General features: G+C 39.9%; 1 protein-coding gene across 1 annotated transcript in view; it reads right to left on the reverse strand.

Moving 5' to 3' along the window:
• Positions 1 to 1383: 1383 nt before the first annotated feature.
• Positions 1384 to 22322, reverse strand: part of LOC137255279 (serine/threonine-protein phosphatase 6 regulatory ankyrin repeat subunit A-like) — a 57187-nt gene continuing 36248 nt past the window's right edge. Inside the window, exons 6-8 of the mRNA XM_067792732.1 lie at positions 19631 to 19735; positions 18828 to 18995; positions 1384 to 2429 (exon numbers count right to left, since the gene is read on the reverse strand). Of these exons, the coding sequence (XP_067648833.1) occupies positions 1384 to 2429; positions 18828 to 18995; positions 19631 to 19735 (1319 nt within the window). The remainder of the gene's footprint in view (positions 2430 to 18827; positions 18996 to 19630; positions 19736 to 22322) is intronic.

Raw genomic sequence — 22322 nt, forward strand, 5'->3', positions numbered from 1 at the left:
GGAATTTTAAAGAGGGAAAGGATTTTGGGCACCAGAAAGGAGAAGGGAGACCCAGAAAATTGACTTCTCAGATCGCGTCCGGCTGGGAATTTTAGCGTCTAAAAAGCAAAGGGCAAGCATCTCCAACATCAGGTATGAAATGATAGAAAGGGGATCAACAGTTGTATCAAAATCTACAGTTAGAAGAAATTTGATTGATCTTGGATGGGAGAAAAAGACTGGAATTCCTCCTCCTCACATGAAACAAGAACATAAAGACAGGCGTGTTGAGTGGTGTTTGGCACATGAAAACTTTGACTGGGAAAATGTGATTTTTACTGATGAAAGCTCAATATGGGTATATCCCAATAATGTGAAAATATGGACAAAGTCTGCGTCAGCACCGTTGTATCGACGACCTAAATACAGCCCAAAGTTTCATGTATGGGGAGGGATATCCTTATTAGGAACGACCCCGCTGTGTGTGTTTGAGGGAAATCTGACAAGTCAACGCTACACTAACATATTAGATAATTTTCTCCTTCCAAGTGCACATGTGTTTTATGGAAATGACTGGATTTTGCAGCAAGATAATGATCCTAAACACACCGCAAAACATGCCAAGCAGTGGTTTCAGGAGAAAAATGTGACTGCATTACCATTTCCTGCATATAGTCCTGACTTAAATCCCAATTGAGAACATTTGGGGGATGATGAAGGAATGTGTGAATCAAAAGGGGTTGACAAAAATTGAAGACATGAAGAGAGAAGTGGTCCGATACTGGGACAGCATAACTCACGAGACACTAACCTCTCTGATAGGAAGTATGCCTACCCGTCTTAGACTGTGCCGTGAAGCTCAAGGAGACTTGATAAAATATTAAATTGTTACCTACACAACATGAAAAGGTCAGTTCACTTTCACAATACATTCAATTTTATCTGATTTGTTCTCGTTTAATAATATGAAATGCTTTAGCTATTCTCAATAATTTTGAACCATACTGTACATGTCCCGAGTGTGGATGATAAGTATTGAACAGTTTTTGTTAGGCTCAGGAAACGACCCTGACCTCCTTTTCATTTAATCTATATTGCTTCCATGGAAACAATGAAAAAAAAATAATGTGCATTCCCGAAATAACAAAATAACTACTTCATTATCTGTTTGAAACAGCTGCTACGTTTTCATGTCAAGTGGTGCTCCAGAAACGAAATGCTTATCGATGTGCAAGTGGACAGACGGATAGACGAGGTGTCCACAATGTCCAGCCAGAACGTGTGCCAAGAGGAATAATAACATGACATCATAAGTGCCATACATACATGTCATTAGAGTTAATTGTCACATTATACTGTAAGTAATCTCTAACAGATCGTGATGAATAATCCCTAAATCTTCACTCATGCCACTGGACAGCCCCGCGAGGCAAGAAGGACATACATGCGAGCATTTCTTGTATGCTTTGCTATCATGGCTGCTGTATTCCCCTTCTTGTTTCTGGCGTTAACGTCACTAATGTTCTTCGAGAGGATATGCCTTACCATCTCCACACGTCCACCTAAAGAGGCCAGATGAAGGATGGTATTACCCTCTACATCCACTAAGTGAGTTAGACAACCCTTACTAACAAGTAGATCAAACACGTTTCTTTTACCATAATAGGCTGCTTTCATTAGTGGTGTCTTTCCGTCGTGTTCGCTGCTGTTAATATCAACAGTGTCTTGTGACAGAACAGTCTTCATGACATCTAATGCTCCGTATCTGCAGCCCCAGTGCAGGACGTTGCTACCAAAATCATCAACGTGTGACAAATTAGCTCCCATACTCATGAGAAGTTGACTAACGTCTGTGTGCCGACACAAGACGGCGGCCATCAAAGGATTCTGGCCGTCTTTCCCCCTACTGTTAATATCAACACTGCACTGTGAAAGTAGATACTTCACCATATCCAGATGCCCCCCTCTGCAGGCCCAGTGCAGGACGGTGTCGTGGTCCACATTACGTTGTGACACATTAGCTCCCATACACACGAGGAACTCAAACACGTCTCTGTATCCCCTAAATGCAGCCTGCATAAGTGGGGACACTTTATTATTATCTGTATGAACATCATATAGTGGTAGTACACACTCCACCATACCCACATGTCCGCCCTTGCAGGCCCAGTGAAGGAAGTTCTTGCCACCATTATCCACCTGTGAAATGTTAGCCCCTTTTTCGATAAGAAAGTCAAATATTCTGCAGTGTCCCTCCTGTGCTGCCACCATGAGTGGTGTTTTCCCCTGATTCCCATCTCTACTGTTGATGTGCACCAAACCCCCGGACAGGATGCGTTTCAGTCGGGTCAGATTTCCCCTCCTGCAGGCATTGTGAAGTGGGCTGTTCGATATTGGGTCCTTCGTGATAATTTTAAGCTGAGGAGATATTTCAGGGATGTTCATCACATCTGTGGAGGTATGTATGATAATTACATTATGACGTCAATAGGTTAGAGTCTTCTATTGCTAGTGCTGAGTTTAGTTTTTCGTCGCACTCAGCAATATTCCAGCTATATGGCGGCTGTCCGTAAATAATTCGGCCTGGACCAGACAATCCAGTGAAAAGGGTACATTCCCAAATATTCAAAGTAAATCTAAACATAACATTATCTTTGGCAGCGGAATATGTGTTGTTTTTCATTATATATCATGTTTTTATGTTGTATCTTCTTCTATACAGTTTTTATGCTCTTCAAAAAAAACAGAACCTATACATGCTACTTTGGAGTTTACTTATCGAGTGCATATAACACCATTGTTCAATTACAGTAAATTCATCATTTTACTAATTCAAAAACATGATTATCCAGAAAGTGTTTGATGAAGCCACACAGGAATTTGGTCAGAGTAAAATGTTAGTCTCTCGTGTGGCCACCATGAGCATAGATGACTTTTTGGCAGTGGTGATCCAAAGAAAAAAAGAAGATGGTGTCTTGATGAATGTTTCGATTCTCTGGCTGAAATGCTGAGTGCAGTTCATGTAGTGTCTGTCGCGTAAGCATCGATCAAGGGTATCCCATCGACTTCAAGGGGGAACAAATCAGGTGATCTAGAAGGCCAAGGTAACACCTGACCATCGTTTTCCTGCAGTAAGTAATGTCAAACACGTGCAATGTGAGGTCGAGCATTGTCATGATCCAAAGATTAACCGTTGACATTGATCAGTGAGTGAGTGAGTGAGTGAGTTAACATTTAACGTCACATCGGCAATATTTCAGCCATATCGTGACGAAAACAATTTGTATAAGAAGTTAAACATTCTAGTAATTAAAGCAGACAATACAATATAAAAAAAACCCGGACTATAGATCGCCAACAACAGAAGGTAGATCACCATACTAGGGACCATGGGGACTTACAGTACCTTTGCTACCTGTGTGAACCCTAGTTGGATTTACACCATCCCTTCAGTCTTTGGCGAGTGTAGGAAATGCTAGCCAAAATTAAAATGACAAGAAAACTACAATTTAAAGCCCGGTAGATAGAAATTTACATTGCATGTTTTTGGACTTACGTACCCTCTCAGGAGGACAATTATTTTACAATACTTCAACCCCTCTTTGAGGGTACAGCCACTAACAGTCTAAGTTACTAATCCAGACCACCAATACTACAAAAATATCTATTTGCAATTCATTTAACAAATCCATTCTTTAAAAAGGCAATAATTAAACGAGAAAAGATATTGGTAAAAAGATCCTTCATAGTACATGGTCTAGAATAGGTATCCCTTGTGATGGAATATTCAACACAGTCAAGCAAGACATGCTTGACAGTGATTCTTTCATCCTAAGGGATGCACCTTTATGCAAATATTTATGTGTATATCATGTGTGGCCAATACGACATCGTCGCATGATGACCTCTTCACATCTGGACTGACAACCCAAGTAGTTGTAACCAGTATAGGGCTTTATTGCATGTAATTTACTGATATCTACTTGAGTGTCCCAATTCTTCCGCATCAGATGACAGATGTAAGTTCTAATGCTGGCTTTGTAATCAGAGTATGGGATAAGAAGCGGTGTCGAAGATTTGTTGAGTACTGCCTTGGCAGCAAGATCGGCCATTGTGTTACCAGAATTGCCAACGTGGCCAGTAGCAAGATCATTATACAATTCAGTCATTTCCATTGTGTTTAAGAAAGATTATATATTGTGTATGTTTACGGTGTCGTCCAATATATTTTGGGTTGTTAATATGACGCTTCAGCTGTAAAAATATAGCTGTTATCAGGCAGTCGTGAAGATACTATTCTGGATCCAATGCCAGTGGCACAAGCTACAGCGCCACAATCCTTGGACCCATCTGTAAATAAGGGCTTAGGTGCATTATATTGACTGAATTCTTGTTTATGTTATGATTACACGATCTTGTTTATGTTGCAGTTCATTAGTTTCTGACTTTTTAAATGCGGACAATGTTAGGTCCACATGGGGCCTAACCAATTGCTAAGGAGGAGAAGAAAGAGCTATATTATTCAGCTCAATGCAGCAGCAAAAATAAGTGGTTTTATTCTTAGAAAAAGAGGAGGAACACGACACGATTTCTTTTTTGTATAAATCCTCATAGAGAGCATTTAAAACACAGTTACATGCATGGTTTGACTCAATGGAACATGATGATTTATCAACCTCGACGTAGAGGCTGTCAAGCCCGTGTGGACCCGGGACAGAATGTGTCCACAGCACCCCATTGCTTGTCGTAAGAGGCGACTAAATTGGGCAACCTGTTTGCCGTGGGTTGCGTCCCGTGTCGGTGGAGGACGGGATCCTGGTGGTTGAGGGCAGTGGGGGCTTGAACATTGTTCCTTTTGCTCAACACACCACTTCGGCCCTTACTTCACACCTAGACGGGTGGTAGAATCGGCCCGATTCTATCAATCGGCTGGTCACGCCATGCCCTGAGCATGGACAATTATACGTCAGTGTTCATATTGATATTTCATGTGGTTACTATGGAAACCATGAAACTATTACTATATCACACTTTTGCCTAGAGTCCTATGCCAGCAAGGCGGTGGTTCATGGGCCAATCTGGCATTAATGACCTCCGGGCTCTGTTTGTCATCAGGTAATTGTCTAGGGTCGGACCAGCCTGACCTCTACTCTGTTTGACTATTATAGCTACCTGCGTCCTTCTTGCTGGAGTATAGCATCCTTGTAGCCCTGGTTTTGTAGTTGGCTTCCGCTGCAATTCCGTCCAAATTGACACTCCATGGTGGGTGGGGAGCAAGGGTGTCGAATATATTTTTCATTATGGCTACCCAACTACCTACTGGTTCCAGATCAAAAACTAAAAGAAGGCACATTGATAGTGATGCTGCAACATCTTCTGCTGAGGAATGCATAAATAGTATTGATTCATGGCCACGATTTCTTGTTGTCGATGGAAGTGATGGTACACCCCTCAAAGTTAATCCTTTCGTTATTTCAAAATCTATTTAAGGCATTTGTGGAACTGTTAAAAATGTTACACGTCTCCGGTCGGGTTCTCTTCTAGTTGAATGTGCAAGGAGGCAACAGTCTCAAAATCTTCTCAAAGTTCATCATTTTGCCAACACTGAGATTGTCGTATCAATCCACAAGACCCTAAATGCATGCAGAGGCATTGTACGTGATCGTGCAATGTGCCTCTCAGATATGTCTGAGATTGTGTCCGAAATGAAGTCTCAAGGAGTACTGTCTGTAAAACGGTTTACAAGGAAAGAAGGTGACAAAACCATAAAAACAAACAGCTACCTTTTCACTTTTGCCCTTACAAAGATTCCACCTTCTGTGAAAGCAGGATATTTCAACATCAGTGTGGATGTGTACATACCAAATCCACTCCGTTGTTTCAAATGCCAACAATTTGGTCATGGTGCAAGATCTTGCAAAAACACCCAGGTATGCTTCCGGTGTAGTAAAAACCATGATGGCACAGACTGCACTGATAACATCAAGTGCGCAAATTGTAAGGGTGAGCACATGAGCTCGTCAAAGGCATGTCCTTCTTTCGTGAGACAGACAAAAATTTTGAAAGTCAAACACACAAATGACATTTCCTTTGCTGATACAAGGAAACTGGTTGATAATGAATTATCTGCTTCATCTACTACTCTCACCTATTCTGCTGCAGTCTCCTCATCCCCTCTCAAAGTTGATTCTGGTTGTCAAACTGCTATAAACTAGACCTCGGATGACCAAGTTATTTTATACCAAGTCAGTGCTGAACATACCAGCTTGTCGCCAGCATCATCACAAACTACTATTACAACAAATACTTTACCATTACCTAATACTACGTCTGAGCACAACAATCGTCAGGAACCTGAAAAGAAAACAATGTCCAAAAAAGAACAGAAACAACAACGACGAAAGGAAGCCAGGGCCCTTAAACATATTGAGATGCCTTTACCATTAAAAGTGCCTGTAGAGGTTCAAAACACTTATGAACCGCTAGCTATGGAGACAAGCCCTTCTCAGCCATCTCAGCTTAAAGGGACTTCGTCTCGTGCACGCTCTCCTACTGAGCCCCCATGAGTTGCTCTCATAATGTTATCCAGTGGAATTGCAGAGGCCTTAGAAACAATTTTAATGATCTTCAACTATTATCACAAGATTTTAAACCACCAGCTTTTAGTTTACAAGAGACATACCTGAAAAGTACAGATAGATTTGACGTGCGCCAGTATAACTCATTTCATTCGTTTTCACCTCCAGGTGATAGAGCCACTGGTGGTGCTTCTATTTTGGTGAGGCAGGGTGTTATACATAGCCCTGTTCCACTTCAGGCCGTTGCTATACGGTTTTCTTTACAAATAACGTTCACGCTTTGTTCCCTGTACATTTCACCATCTTCAGCTGTTCAGCCGTCTGATCTTCAGGAGCTATACGACCAACTTCCCAAACCTTGTGTTGTCATGGGTGATCTTAATGGACATAACCCTTTATGGGGAAGTACTGGTACTAACCTAACAATAAAGGGAAAATACTTGAAGACTTCATATCTAATAACAACTTATGCATATTTAATGATGGATCAGCCACTTATTTACATCCTGGTACAGGAACGTATTCTGCACTTGATTTGTCACTCTCAGATCCCGATATATACAATGAGTTTGAATGGTCAGTCCATGATGACCTTTGTGGAAGTGACCATTTTCCAACAATTCTCACAGCTATAAATCCTACTAATAACCCATCTGCAACTAGGTGGAATTTTAGTAAGGCCAACTGGCCACTATTTCAGACACTCTGCACTGAAAACTTAAATAATGACGTTTTTATCAATAGATCCGATTCAGGTATTCTCTGATAAACTGAAGATTATAGCTAATGAAACTATACCTAAGTCCTCTGCAACCCCACACGTTCGTAAACCATGGTTTAATGATGAATGCAAACAGGCCAGAAAGAACAGGAAGAAGGACGAGAAGTATTTTCGGCGACATCCTACAATCCATAATGAATTTAGACAAAGTTAAAATTCTAAATGTTAAGGCTCGCCGCGCCTTCCAGCAGAATAAGCGTCAATCTTGGCGAAATTATGTTTCCAAGATAAATTCCCGCACACCAATTTCAAAAGTGTGGAATATGATTCAACGAATAAAGGGTAAAGGTTGCAAATCAACTGTGCACCATCTGAAGGATGGTGACGATGTATTGACAGGGAAGGGTGATATTGCCAATAAGATTGGTGTAACTCTCGCCAAACATTCGTCTTCATCAAATTACGTCCCTGAGTTTCAGAAATACCAGAAACAGCAGGAGAAGAAAAAGATCAATTTTAACTCAGACAATGGTGAAGACTATAATGAACTATTTTCATTACATGAGCTATATACAGCCCTTGAGCAAGCTCATGATACAGCAACAGGTTCTGATGGTATTCATTATCAACTTCTGAAACATTTACCTGAATCATACCTGGAAACACTGCTAAATATATTTGACACTATATGGACTACAGGGACCTTCCCAGCTTCATGGCGTAATGTCATTGTAGTTCCCATGCCAAAGCCTGGCCGGGATCATACCGATCCTTCGAATTACAGGCCAATCTCTTTAACGAGTTGTGTCTGTAAAACCATGGAACGAATGGTGAACAATAGATTGACTTGGAAACCAATAATCTTATAACAAATATTCAATGTGGTTTCAGGAAAAATCGTAGTACCATTGACCATTTGGTACGTCTGGAATCCTTTGTCAAAAACGCTTTAGGAAATAAACAACATGCAGTATCGATATTCTTTGATTTGGAGAAAGCATACGATGCCACTTGGAAGCATGGCAATTTAAAGGATTTACATGACTTCGGTTTAAGGGGTCGTTTGCCTCTTTTTATCTCACAATGTTTAAAAGACAGGCAGTTTCAAGTCCGAGTGGGTTCAACCCTGTCTGACCATTATAATCAGGATCAGGGTGTTCCACAAGGCAGCATTTTGTCTGTAACACTTTTTAGCATCAAGATAAACAGTTTATCCAAGGTTTTAAATGATTCAGTTGATGGATCATTATTTGTGGATGATTTTAATATTTCTTGTCGAGGTAAAAATATGCATACTATCGAACGGCAATTGCAATTGTGTTTAAACAAAATAAATAGATGGTGTCTAGAAAATGGCTTTAAATTTTCTAACTCGAAAACTAATTGTATACACTTTTGTAGAAATTATAAGTCGCATAAGGACCCAGAACTACTTGTAAATGGTTCTCCAATCAAAGTCGTAAAGGAGGCTAAGTTCTTGGGTCTAATTTTCGATTCCCACTTAACCTTTTTGCCGCATATCAAATCACTAAAAACAAAATGCTTGAAGGCACTCGATGTATTAAAAGTGGTATCCAACTCAAAGTGGGGAGGGGATCAAGCAACTCTCCTACATTTATACTGATCACTTGTCCGTTCAAAACTCGATTATGGCTCCATCGTATATGGTGGAGCTTGCAAAAGCAGCCTGAAACTTCTTGATTCTGTCCATCACCAAGTTCTAAGACTTTATCTTAGGTCTTTTAGAACATCACCTATCGACAGCTTCTACGTTGAGGCTGATGAACCATCTCTTGAGCAGCGCCGTATAAAATTAACTTTACAGTACATTACCAAATTATACTCTAATGAATCTAACCCTGCATTTAATTGTGTCTTCAATCTCCTTTATGAAGATTTATACAACAAGAAATCTTCTCTGGTTCCACCTCTAGGGCATAGAATGAAACCCTTTCTTTCTTCAGCCGGCATTCAGCTGGAAAACATAGCCCCCTCCCCATAGCCCCCGCCTTCTTTCTTCTCCTCCTTGGCAGATGGTTAGGCCACAAGTTGACCTAACATTAACAACATTTAAAAAATCTGAAACTAATGAATTACAATATAAACAGGAATATAATCAAATGAAGCATAAATATAGCAATTATACATCCTTATTTACAGATGGGTCCAAGGACGGTGGCGCAGTTGCTTGTGCCACTGTCATTGGATCCAGAACAATATCTTCTAGATTACCAGATAATAGTTCTATTTTTACAGCTGAAGCTAACGCCATATTAACAGCTCTTAAATATATTCAAAGACACCCTAAACGTAAACAATATATAATCTATTCAGACTCCCTTTCTTGTCTTCAGGCTATTAAAACTATTTCTTGTAAACATCCACTTTTAATAGAAATTATTGAATTGTATAATGATCTTGCTACTGGCCAATACGACATCGTCTTCTGTCAGTTACCCAGCCACGTGGGCATTTCTGGCAACACAATGGCCGATCTTGCTGCTAAGGCAGCACTCAACAAATCTGTGACACCACTTCATATTCCATACTCTGATTATAAAGCTGCAATTAGAGCGTATATCCGTGATCTGATTCAGAGGAAGTGGGACACCCAAGTGGGTATCAATAAATTACATGCAATAAAACCCTATATTGGTTAAACCTACTTGGGTCGTCAGTCCAGGTTTGAAGAGGTCATCTTGCGACGATGTCCTATTGGCCATACGAGATATACTCATGAATACTTATTGAAAGGTGAGGATCCTCCGTTCTGCATCCCTAGTGATGAAATGATCACGGTCAAGCATGTTTTGTTTGACTGTGTTGAATATTCCATCACAAGGGATAACTATTTTAAATCACGGACTATGAAGGATCCTTTCAACAATAACAGTGGTCATTTAATTATTTCATTTTTAAAAGAATTAGATTTGTTAAATGAATTGTAAATAGACAAATATTTTATGATTGGAATTTTGAATTAGTAACTAAGATTGCTCGTGGCTGTATCCTCGAGGGGGGTTAAAGTACTGTAAAATTATTGTCCTCCTGAGAGGGTACGTAAGTCCACAAACGCTCAAAGTAAATTTAATCGTAGTATATGTGTTCTTTTAAATGTATGGCTGTATGTGCCTAAATTGCTAGCGACTGCAGGGATGGTGTAAATCCAGCTGGGGTCCATGCAGGTAGCAAAAGTAATGTAAGTCCCCATGGTCCCTTGTATGGTGATCTACCTTCGTCTTGTTCACTATAGTTAAACTGTTTTAGATCTAATCACTAGTCTTAAATGTATATCTGTGATATTTACTAGTGTTTTTACTGTTCGTTGTCAACGGGGTTTTATTTTCGTATATTCATTCATTCTACAATGTCAGTATTACTTGTTCTCGTCACGATATGCCTGCAAGATTGCCGATGTGACGATAAATATTAACTCACTCACTCACTCACTCACTCACTCAGAGGCTGTCAACGGGTGAAGTTCGAAAGGAAAGGGGCCAAAATTATGTCTTAGACCTTAATGATGGACAGAATCTAATAGCTTTAGGCTGCTTTTGCAGGCTCCACCATATACCACTGAGCCACAATCAAGCTTCGAACGGACAAGTTCATTGGTGTAGAAGGGTAGCTTGATCACCTCCCCACTTTGAATTATACACGACTTTCAGTAAATCAAGTGCCTTCAGGCATTTAGTTTTTAGGGATTTGATATGTGCAAGAAAAGTTGAATGAGAGTCGAAAATCAGATCTAGACCTAAGACCTTGACCTCCTTGACAGCTTTGATGGAAGCGCCATTTAAAACAGTTCAGGGTCTTTATGCGGTTTGTATTTTCTACAGAAATGTATACAATTTGTTTTCGACATTTAGAGCCGTTTTCAAGACACCATTTATTTATTGTGTTTAAGCACAGCTGCAGTTGCCGTTCAATAGTATGCATATTTTTATCTCGACAAGAAATATTAAAATCATCCACATGAAGTGATCCGTCAATTGAATCATTTAAAACCTTGGATAAACTGTTTATCTTGATGCTAAAAAGTGTTACAGACAAAATGTTTAACGTCACATCGGCAGTATTGCAGTCATATCGTGACGAGAGCATTCTTATAAAAGGAATCTATGTATATGAGAAAAATCTGTCGACGACGGAGAGTAAAACAACTAGAATATCACAATAAGAAATAAAACTAGCGTGAAAAGTTAAAACTAATATCCCTATTCAGACAATACGATATAAAAACAGGCTATATGGATCACCAACAACTGAAGGTAGATCACCATACTAGGGGCCATGGGGACTTACAGTACTTCTGCTACCTGCATGGTCCCTAGATGGATTTACATCATCCTCTCAGCTGCTGGTGATTGTATGCAAGATTAGCCATAAATTAAAATGACAGAAATACTACGGCTAAGAAAAAATGGAAGATCAAATTTGACTTCAAATGTTTTGGGACTTACGTACCCTCTCAGGAGGACAATAATTTTACAGTGCTTTAACCCCCCTCGAGGATACAGCCACTAACACTCTAAGTTACAAATTCAAACTTCCAAGCATAAAATATTTATCTATTTACAATTCATTCAGCAAATTTAATTCTTTTAAAAATGAAATAAGTAAATGAGAGCTAACATAATTAAAAAGATCCTTCAAAATTTGTGAATTAAAATATTTATCCCTTGTGATAGAATATTCAACACAATCAAGCAGGACATGCTTGACTGTGATGCTTTCATCACAAGGGATACAAAACGGAGGATCTTCACCTTTTAATAGTGAGTGAGTGAGTTATAATTTAACGTCACATCGGCAATATTTCAGCCATATCGTGACGAGAATAAACATGATTATACAGAACATGTAGATATTATAAAACCCGTCATCAAAGTACGGTAAAATAACTAGAGTATCACAATTCGAGTCTAAAACTAGCATATGAAGTTAAAACTACAGCACAATTTGGACAATACATAATATAAAAGTAGGCTATAGATCACCAACAACTGAAGGTAGATCACCATACTAGGAACCAAGGGGACTTACGTTACTTTAGCAACCTGTATGGCCCCTAGCTGGATTTACACCATCCCCTCAGCTGCTGGCGATTGTAGGAAAATGTAGCCGAAATTTAAAAAGACAAAAATACTACGTTTAAAATACTGGTAAGTTTAAATTTCACTTTGAAAGTTTGTGGACTTACGCACCCTTTCAGGGGGACACTAATTTTACGCTGCTTTAACCTCCTTTGAGGGTACGGCCACTAACAATCGCAGTTGACAATTCACACTACCATGTTTAAGATATCAACTTTCTATTTACGAAACATATTATTCAAAATTTATCTAATAATTCTATTTCCTTTAAAAATTCAATGATTAAATGATAATTAACATTAAAAAGATCCTTCATTGTTTTGACAGTAATATATTTCTCCCTTGTGATGGCAAAATCAATACAGTGAACCAAGATATGCTTGACCGTGATTGCTTCATCACAAGGGATACAAAACGGCGGATCCTCACCTTTAAGTAAATATTCGTGTGTATACCGCATATGGCCAATACGACATCGTCGCATAACGACCTCCTCAAATCTGGACTGACAGCCTAAGTAGGTATAACCAATATACGGTTTCATTTCATGCAATTTATTGATACCCACCTGGGTGTCCCACTTCTTTTGCATTAGATCACGGATGTAAGTTCTAATGGTTGCTTTGTAATCTGAGTATGGAATAAGGAGTGGTGTCACAGATTTATTGAGTGCTGCCTTAGCAGCAAAATCGGCCATTATGTTCCCAGAAATGCCCACGTGGCTGGGTAACCAACAAAAGACGATGTCATATTGGCCAGTAGCAAGATCATTATATAACTCAATAATTTCTATTAAATGTGGATGTTTACAAGATAGATTTTTAATAGCCTGAAGACAAGAAAGTGAGTCAGAAAAGATTATATACTGTTTATGTGCAGGATGTCTTTGAATATATTTAAGAGCCGTTAGTATTGCGTTTGCTTCTGCTGTAAAAATAGAGGTATAATCAAGTATTCTGGATAATCAAGATTGTTCTGTATCCAATGACAGTGGCACAAGCTACTGCGCCACCATCCTTGGACCCTTCTGTAAATAAGAATTTGTGTTTATTATATTTATGTTTTAATTGAATAGATTCTCGTTTATAATGTCATTCATTAGTTTCTGATTTTTTAAACTCTGTAAGTGTTAGGTCAACATGTGGCCTCACCAACTGCCAAGGAGGAGAAGAAAAAAGCCGAGAAGGAGAAATAGTCTCCAGCTCAATCCCAGCTGCAGAAATGAATGGTTTGATTCTTATCCCAAGAGGTGGAATAAGTGAAGTTCTTTTATTATACAAATCCTCATAAAGAGGATTAAAAACGTAGTTATGGGCAGGATTGGATTCATCAGAATATAACTTTGTGATATATTGTAAAGATAATTTGATACGGCGAAGTTTTAAAGATGGCTCATCGGCCTCAACGTAGATACTGTCGATGGGAGTCTCAGACCTTGGTGATGAATCGAATCTAATAGTTTTAGGTTGCTTTTGCAGGCTCTACCATATACTATGCAGCCATAATCAAGTTTTGATCGGATAAGAGATCTGTATAAAGGAAGGAGTGTAGTTTGATCCCCTCCCCACTTTGAATTGGACACAACTTTTAATAGATCTAATGCCTTCAGGCATTTATTCTTCAGATACTTAATATGTGGTAAAAAAGTCAAATGTTTGTCGAAAATCAATCCCAGAAACTTGGCTTCCTTTACAACGTTAATTGGAGAGCCATCCAAAGAGAGTTTGGGATCTTTATGAGGCATATATTTCCGACAGAAATGTATACATTTGGTCTTTATCTGTGAAAATTTGAAACCATTCTCAAGTGACCATTTATGAATTTTGTTTAAACACATCTGCAATTGCCTTTCGAGGGTATGCATGTTTTTACCACAACATGAAACGTTAAACTCATCCACAAACAATGACCCATCTATTGAGTCATTTAATACTTTCGAAAGACTATTGATTTTTATACTATACAAGGTAACAGACAAAATACTACCTTGTGGAACTCCCTGATCCTGATTATAATGTTCAGACAGGGTTGATCCAACGCGAACTTGAAATTGTCTGCCTGCTAAGAACTGGGATATAAAATTAGGCAAACGGCCTCTCAAACCAAAGTCATGTAAGTCTCTCAAAATACCATGTTTCCATGTTGTATCAGGCCTTTTCCAGGTTGAAAAAGATTGACACAGCATGCTGGTTATTTACAATGGAATTTTTAACGAATGATTCTAGACGAACCAAATGATCAATAGTGCTTCTATTTTTCCGAAAACCACACTGAATGTTAGAAATAAGATGACTGGATTCTAGAAACCATACTAATCTATTATTGAACATTCGTTCCATGGTTTTACAAACACAGCTTGTTAAAGAAATTGGTCTATAGTTAGATGGATCTGTATTGTCTCGGCCAGGCTTAGGTATTGGTACAACAATGGCATGACGCCACGAAGGAGGAAAGTGTCCTGTAGTCCAAATATGATCAAAAATGTTCAAAAGTGTCTCAAGACAAGCATTGGGTAAATGTTTCAGGAGCTGGTAGTAGATATTATCTGCTCCAGTTGCCGTATCATGAGCTTGTGCCAAGGCAGTATTCAGCTCATGCAGTGAAAATACTTCATTATAGTCTTCACCATTTTCGGAATGAAGGTTGAGTTTCAACTTTTCTTGATGAGTTTTATATCTCTGAAACTTCGGAAGATAATTTGATGAAGAAGAATGACTAGCTAAAGTTTCACCCAACTTGTTGGCATGTGAATTTTATCTGTTAACATATCATGTCCATCTTTAAGATGATGAACGCTAGAATTTCTACATTTGCCCTTGATTCTCTGTATCATGTTCCACACCTTCGTCGTTGGCGTGAATTAATTTTTGACACAAAGGTCTTCCACGACTGACGTTTACTTTGTTTAAAAGTACGCCGAGCCTTGGCATCATTTATTTTTACGTTATTTAAATTGTGAACTGTAGGGTGTCGTCGAAAGTACTTCTCTGCCTTTTTCCTGCTCTTCCTTGCCTGTTTACAATCATCAGAAAACCATGGTTTGCGGCAATGAGGTTTAGCAGAGGACTTGGGAACAGTTTCATCAGCGATATCATTCAGTGTATCCGAGAACAACTGAATAGGATCAGGAACATTTACAACAATTTCAGATTTCAATTTTTCTGTACAAAGTGTTTGAAATAAAGGCCAGTTGGCCTTATTAAAGTTCCACCTTGTTGCAGGTATGTCATCAGTCGGATTTAAAGCGGAGAGAATTGTCGGAAAATGGTCACTACCACAAAGGTCATCATGGACCGACCATTGAAACTCGTTATAAATATTTGGATCTTAGAGTGATAAGTCAAGTTGAGAATACGTTCCAGTTCCAGGATGTAAATATGTGGCTGATCCATCATTAAATAGGCATAGATTATTGTTAGAAATGAAGTCTTCAATGACTTTGCCTTTATTATTAATATTAGTACTTCCCCACAAAGGATTATGTCCGTTCAGATCACCCATAATTATAGAGGGTTTGGGAAGTTGGTCAAATAGATTCTGAAGATCGGACTGCTGAAGATCTGAAGAAGGGGAAATGTACAAAGAGCAAAGCGTAAAGGTTATCTGAAGAGTAAGACGGACGGCAACAGCCTGAATATTGGTTTTAAGAGGAACTGGACTATGAATAACACCCTGCCTCACGAGTATAGAAGCACCGCCCGTGGCTTTTCCATCGGGAGGGGAGAATGAATGAAAAGAATTGTACCGACGCAAATCAAATCGATCTGTACTTTTCAAGTACGTCTCCTGCAGACTAAAAGCTGATGGTGTAAAATCTTGTGATAATAACTGTAATTCATTAAAATTGTTCCTGAGGCCTCTGCAATTCCATTGTATTAATTCCATAAAAACTGCTTAGGGCGCTTCAACTGGAGATCGTGAGCGCGTGGCAGCGCTACCCCTACACCCTGTTTGTGACGAGTTATGTCCATGTCAAGCGGTTCAAACAGATTTTGAACCTCCACAGAAGGGGTTAAATGAGAAGACTCTTCTAAATGCTGAAGGGCTCTGGTCTTTCTTCTCAACTTTTTCTTTTCTTTATTTGTGAGTTTCTCAACGCTCTGAGTATCTTGAGTTAAATTAAAATCAGATATTTGTCCTGGCTGACTGTACTCAGTTTGTGAAGCTGATGATCGCTGAAAATCTTGTGATGAGTGAGTGGCGTCATCTAAGGTTATTTGAGAATCCTTTATCCAAGATATTTCAGTCTGACAAGATGTTTTGAAACGAGGGTAGCTTTTTTGACAGAAGAGGGAACAGGAGAAGACACTGTGGCAGAATAGGTAGGAACTGTTTATGTTATGGTTATGATTGAGCCTGAATCAGTTTCTTTGCTTCGAAGTATGAGATATTATTATTGCACTTCAGTTTTAAGATTTTGTTCTCATACTCATATTTTGGACACGTTTTCGATGATGCCATATGCTCACCACTGCAATTGGCACACTTTATCTCATTAGTACATTCAGTGCCTTCATGGTTTCCACTACAGCGTGAGCATACAGCGTGAGCAAGATCTTGCACCATGTCCAAACTTTTGACACTTGTAACACCGGAGTGGATTTGGTACATATACCTCCACTCCAATATTACAATACCCAGCCTTTATGAATTTTGGAAGAGTTGTCAGACCAAACGTGGAAAGATAGGTATTTGTTTTGACTAAAGTTGATTCATGTTTTCTGCTGAAACGTTTAACAGAAGTAACTCCCTGATCTTTCAGTTCTGCCACAATCTCATCTTCTGTCATATCGTACAAACAACGTGCCCTGTCTCTAACAATACCTCTACAGCTGTTGAGAGTTTTGTGAACAGAAACAACAACCTGGCTGTTTACAAACTGCTTTACTCCCAGCAGATTGACAGATTGTTGCCTACGTAAACATTCAATCAAAAGAGAACCATTTCGTAAACGCGTGACGTTTTTTACCTCTCCACAGATACCTTGGATGCCCTTGGAGACGGCAAAATGATTGGTATTTAAAGGATGGCCATCAGAACTTTCAATGACCAAAAACCTTGGCCAGGAATCATGTGTGAAAGTAGATATCTCTTCATCGGATGAACAAGACATATGACGACGTTTGCTCGTTTTAGATGAACCAGAATGAGCGTTTTTAGCCATGGTGTATTAGTGTAATTCAACAACCCTGCCCCCCACCCGCCATGTAGTGTCAACAAGGACGGTACCGCAGTGGAAACCAGACTGCAACACCGGGGTTACAGGGATGTCATACTCCAGAAAATACAGACTTGAAAAGCCATGGTATCTTAAAGAATAAGTGTCAGACTGGTTCGGCCCATGAAACTGTTCTTAAGAACACGGAATTCAGAGGTCTGTATAACCAGATTGACCCATGAACCACCGCCTACTGGCATAGGACTCTAGGTAAGTAAATGTATCAATAATTTGTACACTAGATTTTAAAATGACCAATACCCGAAAAATGTAAGTGCAAAATGTAAGCACTTTCTATGCACAGGGCATGGCGTGACCAGCATATTGATTGAATCGGGCCCATTCAACCTCCAGTCTAGGTGAAGTCAGGGCCAAAGTGGTGTGTTGAGCAACAGGAACACGGTCACAGGCCCCTGTTACCCTCAACCACCAGGATCCCTTCCTCCACCGACACATTGCCGCAACCCACGGCTAACGGGTTGGTGGACCAAATATCCCCCCTGGTCCAATACGGGGAAGTCGGCACGGGTGCCGATCCGTCAGTTGAATGCTTGGATAAACTGTTTATCTTGATACAGAAAGCGTTACAGACAAAATACTACCTTGCGGTACACCCTGATCCTGATGATAATGGTCAGACAGGGTAAAACCCTTGAAACTGCCTGTCTTTTAAAAACTGTGATATCAAAGGAGGTAAACGACCCCTTAAACCGAAGTCATGTAAATCCTTTAAAATGCCATACTTCCAATTGGTATAGTATGCTTTCTCCAAATCAAAGCATATCGATACTGCATGTTGTTTAATTACTATAGCATTTTTACAAAGGGTTCTAGACGTACCAAATGGTCAGTGGTACTACGATTTTTCCTGAAAACACATTGAATATTTGTTATAAGATTATTGGTTTCAAGATACCGGGTTAATCTATTGTTTACCATTCGTTCCATGGTTTTACAGACACAATTCGTCAAAGAGACTGGCCTGTAATTCGAAGGATCAGTATGATCCCGGCCAGACTTTGGTATAAGAACTGCAATGGCTTTATGCCATGAATTTTGGAAGTTCCATGTAGTAAATATCATATCAAATACATATAGCAGTGTTTCCAGGCATGGTTCAGGTAAATGTTTCAGGAGCTGATAATGAATATCATCAGCCCCTGTTGCTGTATCATAAGCTTGCTCAAGGACTGTAAATACCTCGTGTAATGAAAATAGTTCATTACAGTCTTCACCTTCGTCTGAGTTAAAATTGAGTTTTTTCTTCTCCTTCTGTTTCTGAAACTCGTAATTTGATGAAGACGAATGTTTGGCGAGAGCTTCATCAAGCTCATTGGCAGTGTCAGCCGTCTCTGTCAATACATCGTCACCATCCTTCAGATGGTGGACAGTAGATTTGGAACCTTTACAATTTATTCGTTGAATCATATTCCATACTTTTGATACTGGTGTGCGGGAATTTATCTTAGACACATAATTTCGCCAAGATTGACGCTTTTTTTGTTTGAAGGTGCGTGAAGCCTTAGCATTTAGAATTTTAGCTTTGTCTAAATTATGGACTATAGAATGTCGCCGAAACACCTTCTCGGCCTTCTTCCTGTTCTTTCTGGCCTGTTTACGTTCATCATTTAACCATGATTTACGAACGTGTGGAGTTAGGTATAGTTTCATTAGTTATATTCTCCCGTTTATCAGAATCGGATCCAGAATATTGACTAAAAGGTCATTTTTCAATTTCTATGTGCACACTGTCCGAAATAATGGCCAGTTGGCCTTACCAAATTCAGTCGTAGCTGGGTGATCTGTCGGATTTATAGCTGTGAGAATTTTGTTGGAAAATTATCACTTCCACAAAGGTCATCATGGACTGACCATTCAAAATCATTGTATATATCGGGATCTGAGAGTGACAAATCAAGTGCAGAATACGTTCCTGTACCAGGATGTAAATAAGTGGCTGATCCATCATTAAATATGCATACGTTGTTATTAGTTATGAAGTCTTCAAGTATTTCCCCTTTATTGTTAGTACCAGTACTTCCCCGTAAAGGGTTATGTCCGATAAGATCACCCATGATAATACAGGGTTTGGGAAGTTGGTCGTATAGATCCTGGATATCAGACGGCTGAACAGCAGAAGATGCTGAAATGCACATGTACACAGAACAAAGCATGAAAGTTATTTCTAAGGAAAGCCGTACAGCAACAATCCGAAGATTGCTTTTAAGTGGAACAGGGCTATGAATAACGCCCTCCCTCCCAAAATAGAAATGTCACTAGTGGCTTTATCACCTGGAGGTGAAAACGAATGAAATGAGTTATACTGACGAAAGTCAAATCTATCTGTCTTTTCAGATATGTCTCTTGTAAACTAAAAGCTGGTGGTTTAAAATCTTGTGATAATAGTTGAAGTTCATTAAAATTGTTTCTAAGGCCTCTGCAATTCCACTGGATATCATTATGAGAGCGACTCATGGGGACTCAATAGAAGAGCGTGAACTAGACGAAGTCCCTTTATGCTGGGATGACTGTGAAGGGCTTGTCTCCATATCTAGCGGTTCATTGGTGTTATGAACCTCTACAGGCACGTATAATGGTTAGGGGAAGTCAGTATGTTTAAGGGCCCTGGCTTCCTTTCGTCCTTGTTGTTTCTGTTCTTTTCTGGACATTGTTGCTTTCCTTTCAGATCCATAGTGAAGGTTTTGTTCAGGCATCAAATCTGTTTGGGTGGATGCTCCTGTAGCCTCATCAGGAACTGTATACAGAATGTTCCGCTTTTCTGATACCCAGGTTATGGAGGTCTGATACTCGTGATCAACTGTTGGACGGGAGGTAGATACTACAGGAGAGTATGTTTTTGGTTGGGAGATTGCATATGTGACTGGTAAAAGTTTCTTTGCCTTAGCAGAGGATATATTATTGTTTTAGTTTGAGAAATAGGGCTTGTTGTTCAAAGACTGAACATGATCGTGATGAGGACATATGATCTCCTTGACAGTTTGCACATTTGATGTCATATCTGCACTCGGCATTCTCATGTTTTTCTCTACAACGAGAACATTGTGGGGAGTTCTTGCATGTGTTAGCACCGTGTCCTAACAGCTGACATTTAAATCACCGAAGTGGATTAAGGGTGACGGCTTCCACCTCAATATTAAAGTAGCCAGCTACTTTTGGTATGGTAGAAAGACAAAATGTGAACAGATAAGTGTTTGTTTGACAGTGGTGTCACTATCTTTTCTTGTGAATCTTTTCTCAGAAGTGACAATTTGAGATTTAAGTTCTGTTCCGATATCAACTTCCGTCATGTCAGAGAGGCATTTTGCTCGATCACGAACATGAACTCAACTCACGTGGTGAGACAGCAATTCATGTATTTGCAAACTGACGAGCTTTAAGAAAATTAATAGCCTGTTGTTTCCTGGCACATTCCAGCAGCAAGGAACCTGTTCTCAGACGGGTAACGCTTTTCACTTCGGCGCATATTCCTGCAATAGCTTTTGATATTGCGGAAGGGTTAGGTTTTAATGGTTGTCCTTCAATTCCCCGTACAACCAGGAAACGGGGCCAACTCTAAATTTGTCTCTGATTCATTAGAAGGAGACGAGACAGTTTTTTTTTCTATATCTACATGCTTTCTCTTGGATTAATTATTTATTGTGATCGAGAACCAGAGAGTTGTTGGGAAGCCATAATGAATGGATGTAGATTCGACATCCCTGCTTCCCACCCACCATGGAGTGTCAACAAGGACGGCGTTAAAGGGGAAACCAATGATGAACCACCAGGGTTACACGGATGTTATACTCAAGCAATACAGACACAGTTAGCCAATATTGTCAAGCAGAATAAAAGTTGGTTCCATCCATGACAGTCTCCGAAGACAGTTAGAACTTGGAAGTCAGTAATGCCAGATTGGCCCAAGAGCCACCGCTTTCAGGCATAGTGCGATAGGCAAAGCAATATCATGAATAACTTGAATTTAGAATAGCAGAGACCAGAAACATAGATACGTGCCATGATACTAACTATGCACAGGGCCCGACGTGACCAGCCAATTGATTGAACCGGACTCACTGAACCACCCGTCTAGGTGAAGCCAGGGCCAAAGTGGTGTGTTGAGCAACAGGAACACGGTTTCAGGGTCCTATTGCCCTCAACCACGAGGATCCCTTCCTCCACCGACACAGGGCCGCAACCTATGGCAAAAGGTTTGGTGGTCAAAATATCCCCCCTGGTTCACAACGGGGGTGAATGGCTCTCAGCGTTACCCAGCACCCACCACGAGGAGGTGGACGTTCACGAGGACCTTGACGTTGATGACGGTAACGACGTTAATTTGAACTGGTCTTCTGTCCAGTAGTCTGTCTTCCCATCGCCATGCGCACACTGTCTGGTCACGTGACACATGTGGTCTCACCTTGGGCAAGTGAGTTTGTTTAAAATTGGCGCTGTTCACCTAGCAGAAAATGGGTACCCGGCGGCATTAGTCATGTACCCACTAACCTTCTAACACGTAACCGGCAGCTTGGGTTAACCGGGGTAATAATCAGATTGTTTCAGATTTGCATTGTACATGGAGTAATGCGCACGATAAATGGACTATTACTATTATGTTTTACAGATTAAAAATAATATGCAGTAGAAAGTGTTCGGGTGATCCTGGGACAGTCAAGACTCATAAGGCCTCATCATCACCTTCAGTTGCTAGGTGAACTAGCTTTTATGTT

This window comes from Haliotis asinina, chromosome 11 (assembly GCF_037392515.1).
Source record: "Haliotis asinina isolate JCU_RB_2024 chromosome 11, JCU_Hal_asi_v2, whole genome shotgun sequence".
Taxonomy (NCBI): Eukaryota; Metazoa; Mollusca; class Gastropoda; order Lepetellida; family Haliotidae; genus Haliotis; species Haliotis asinina.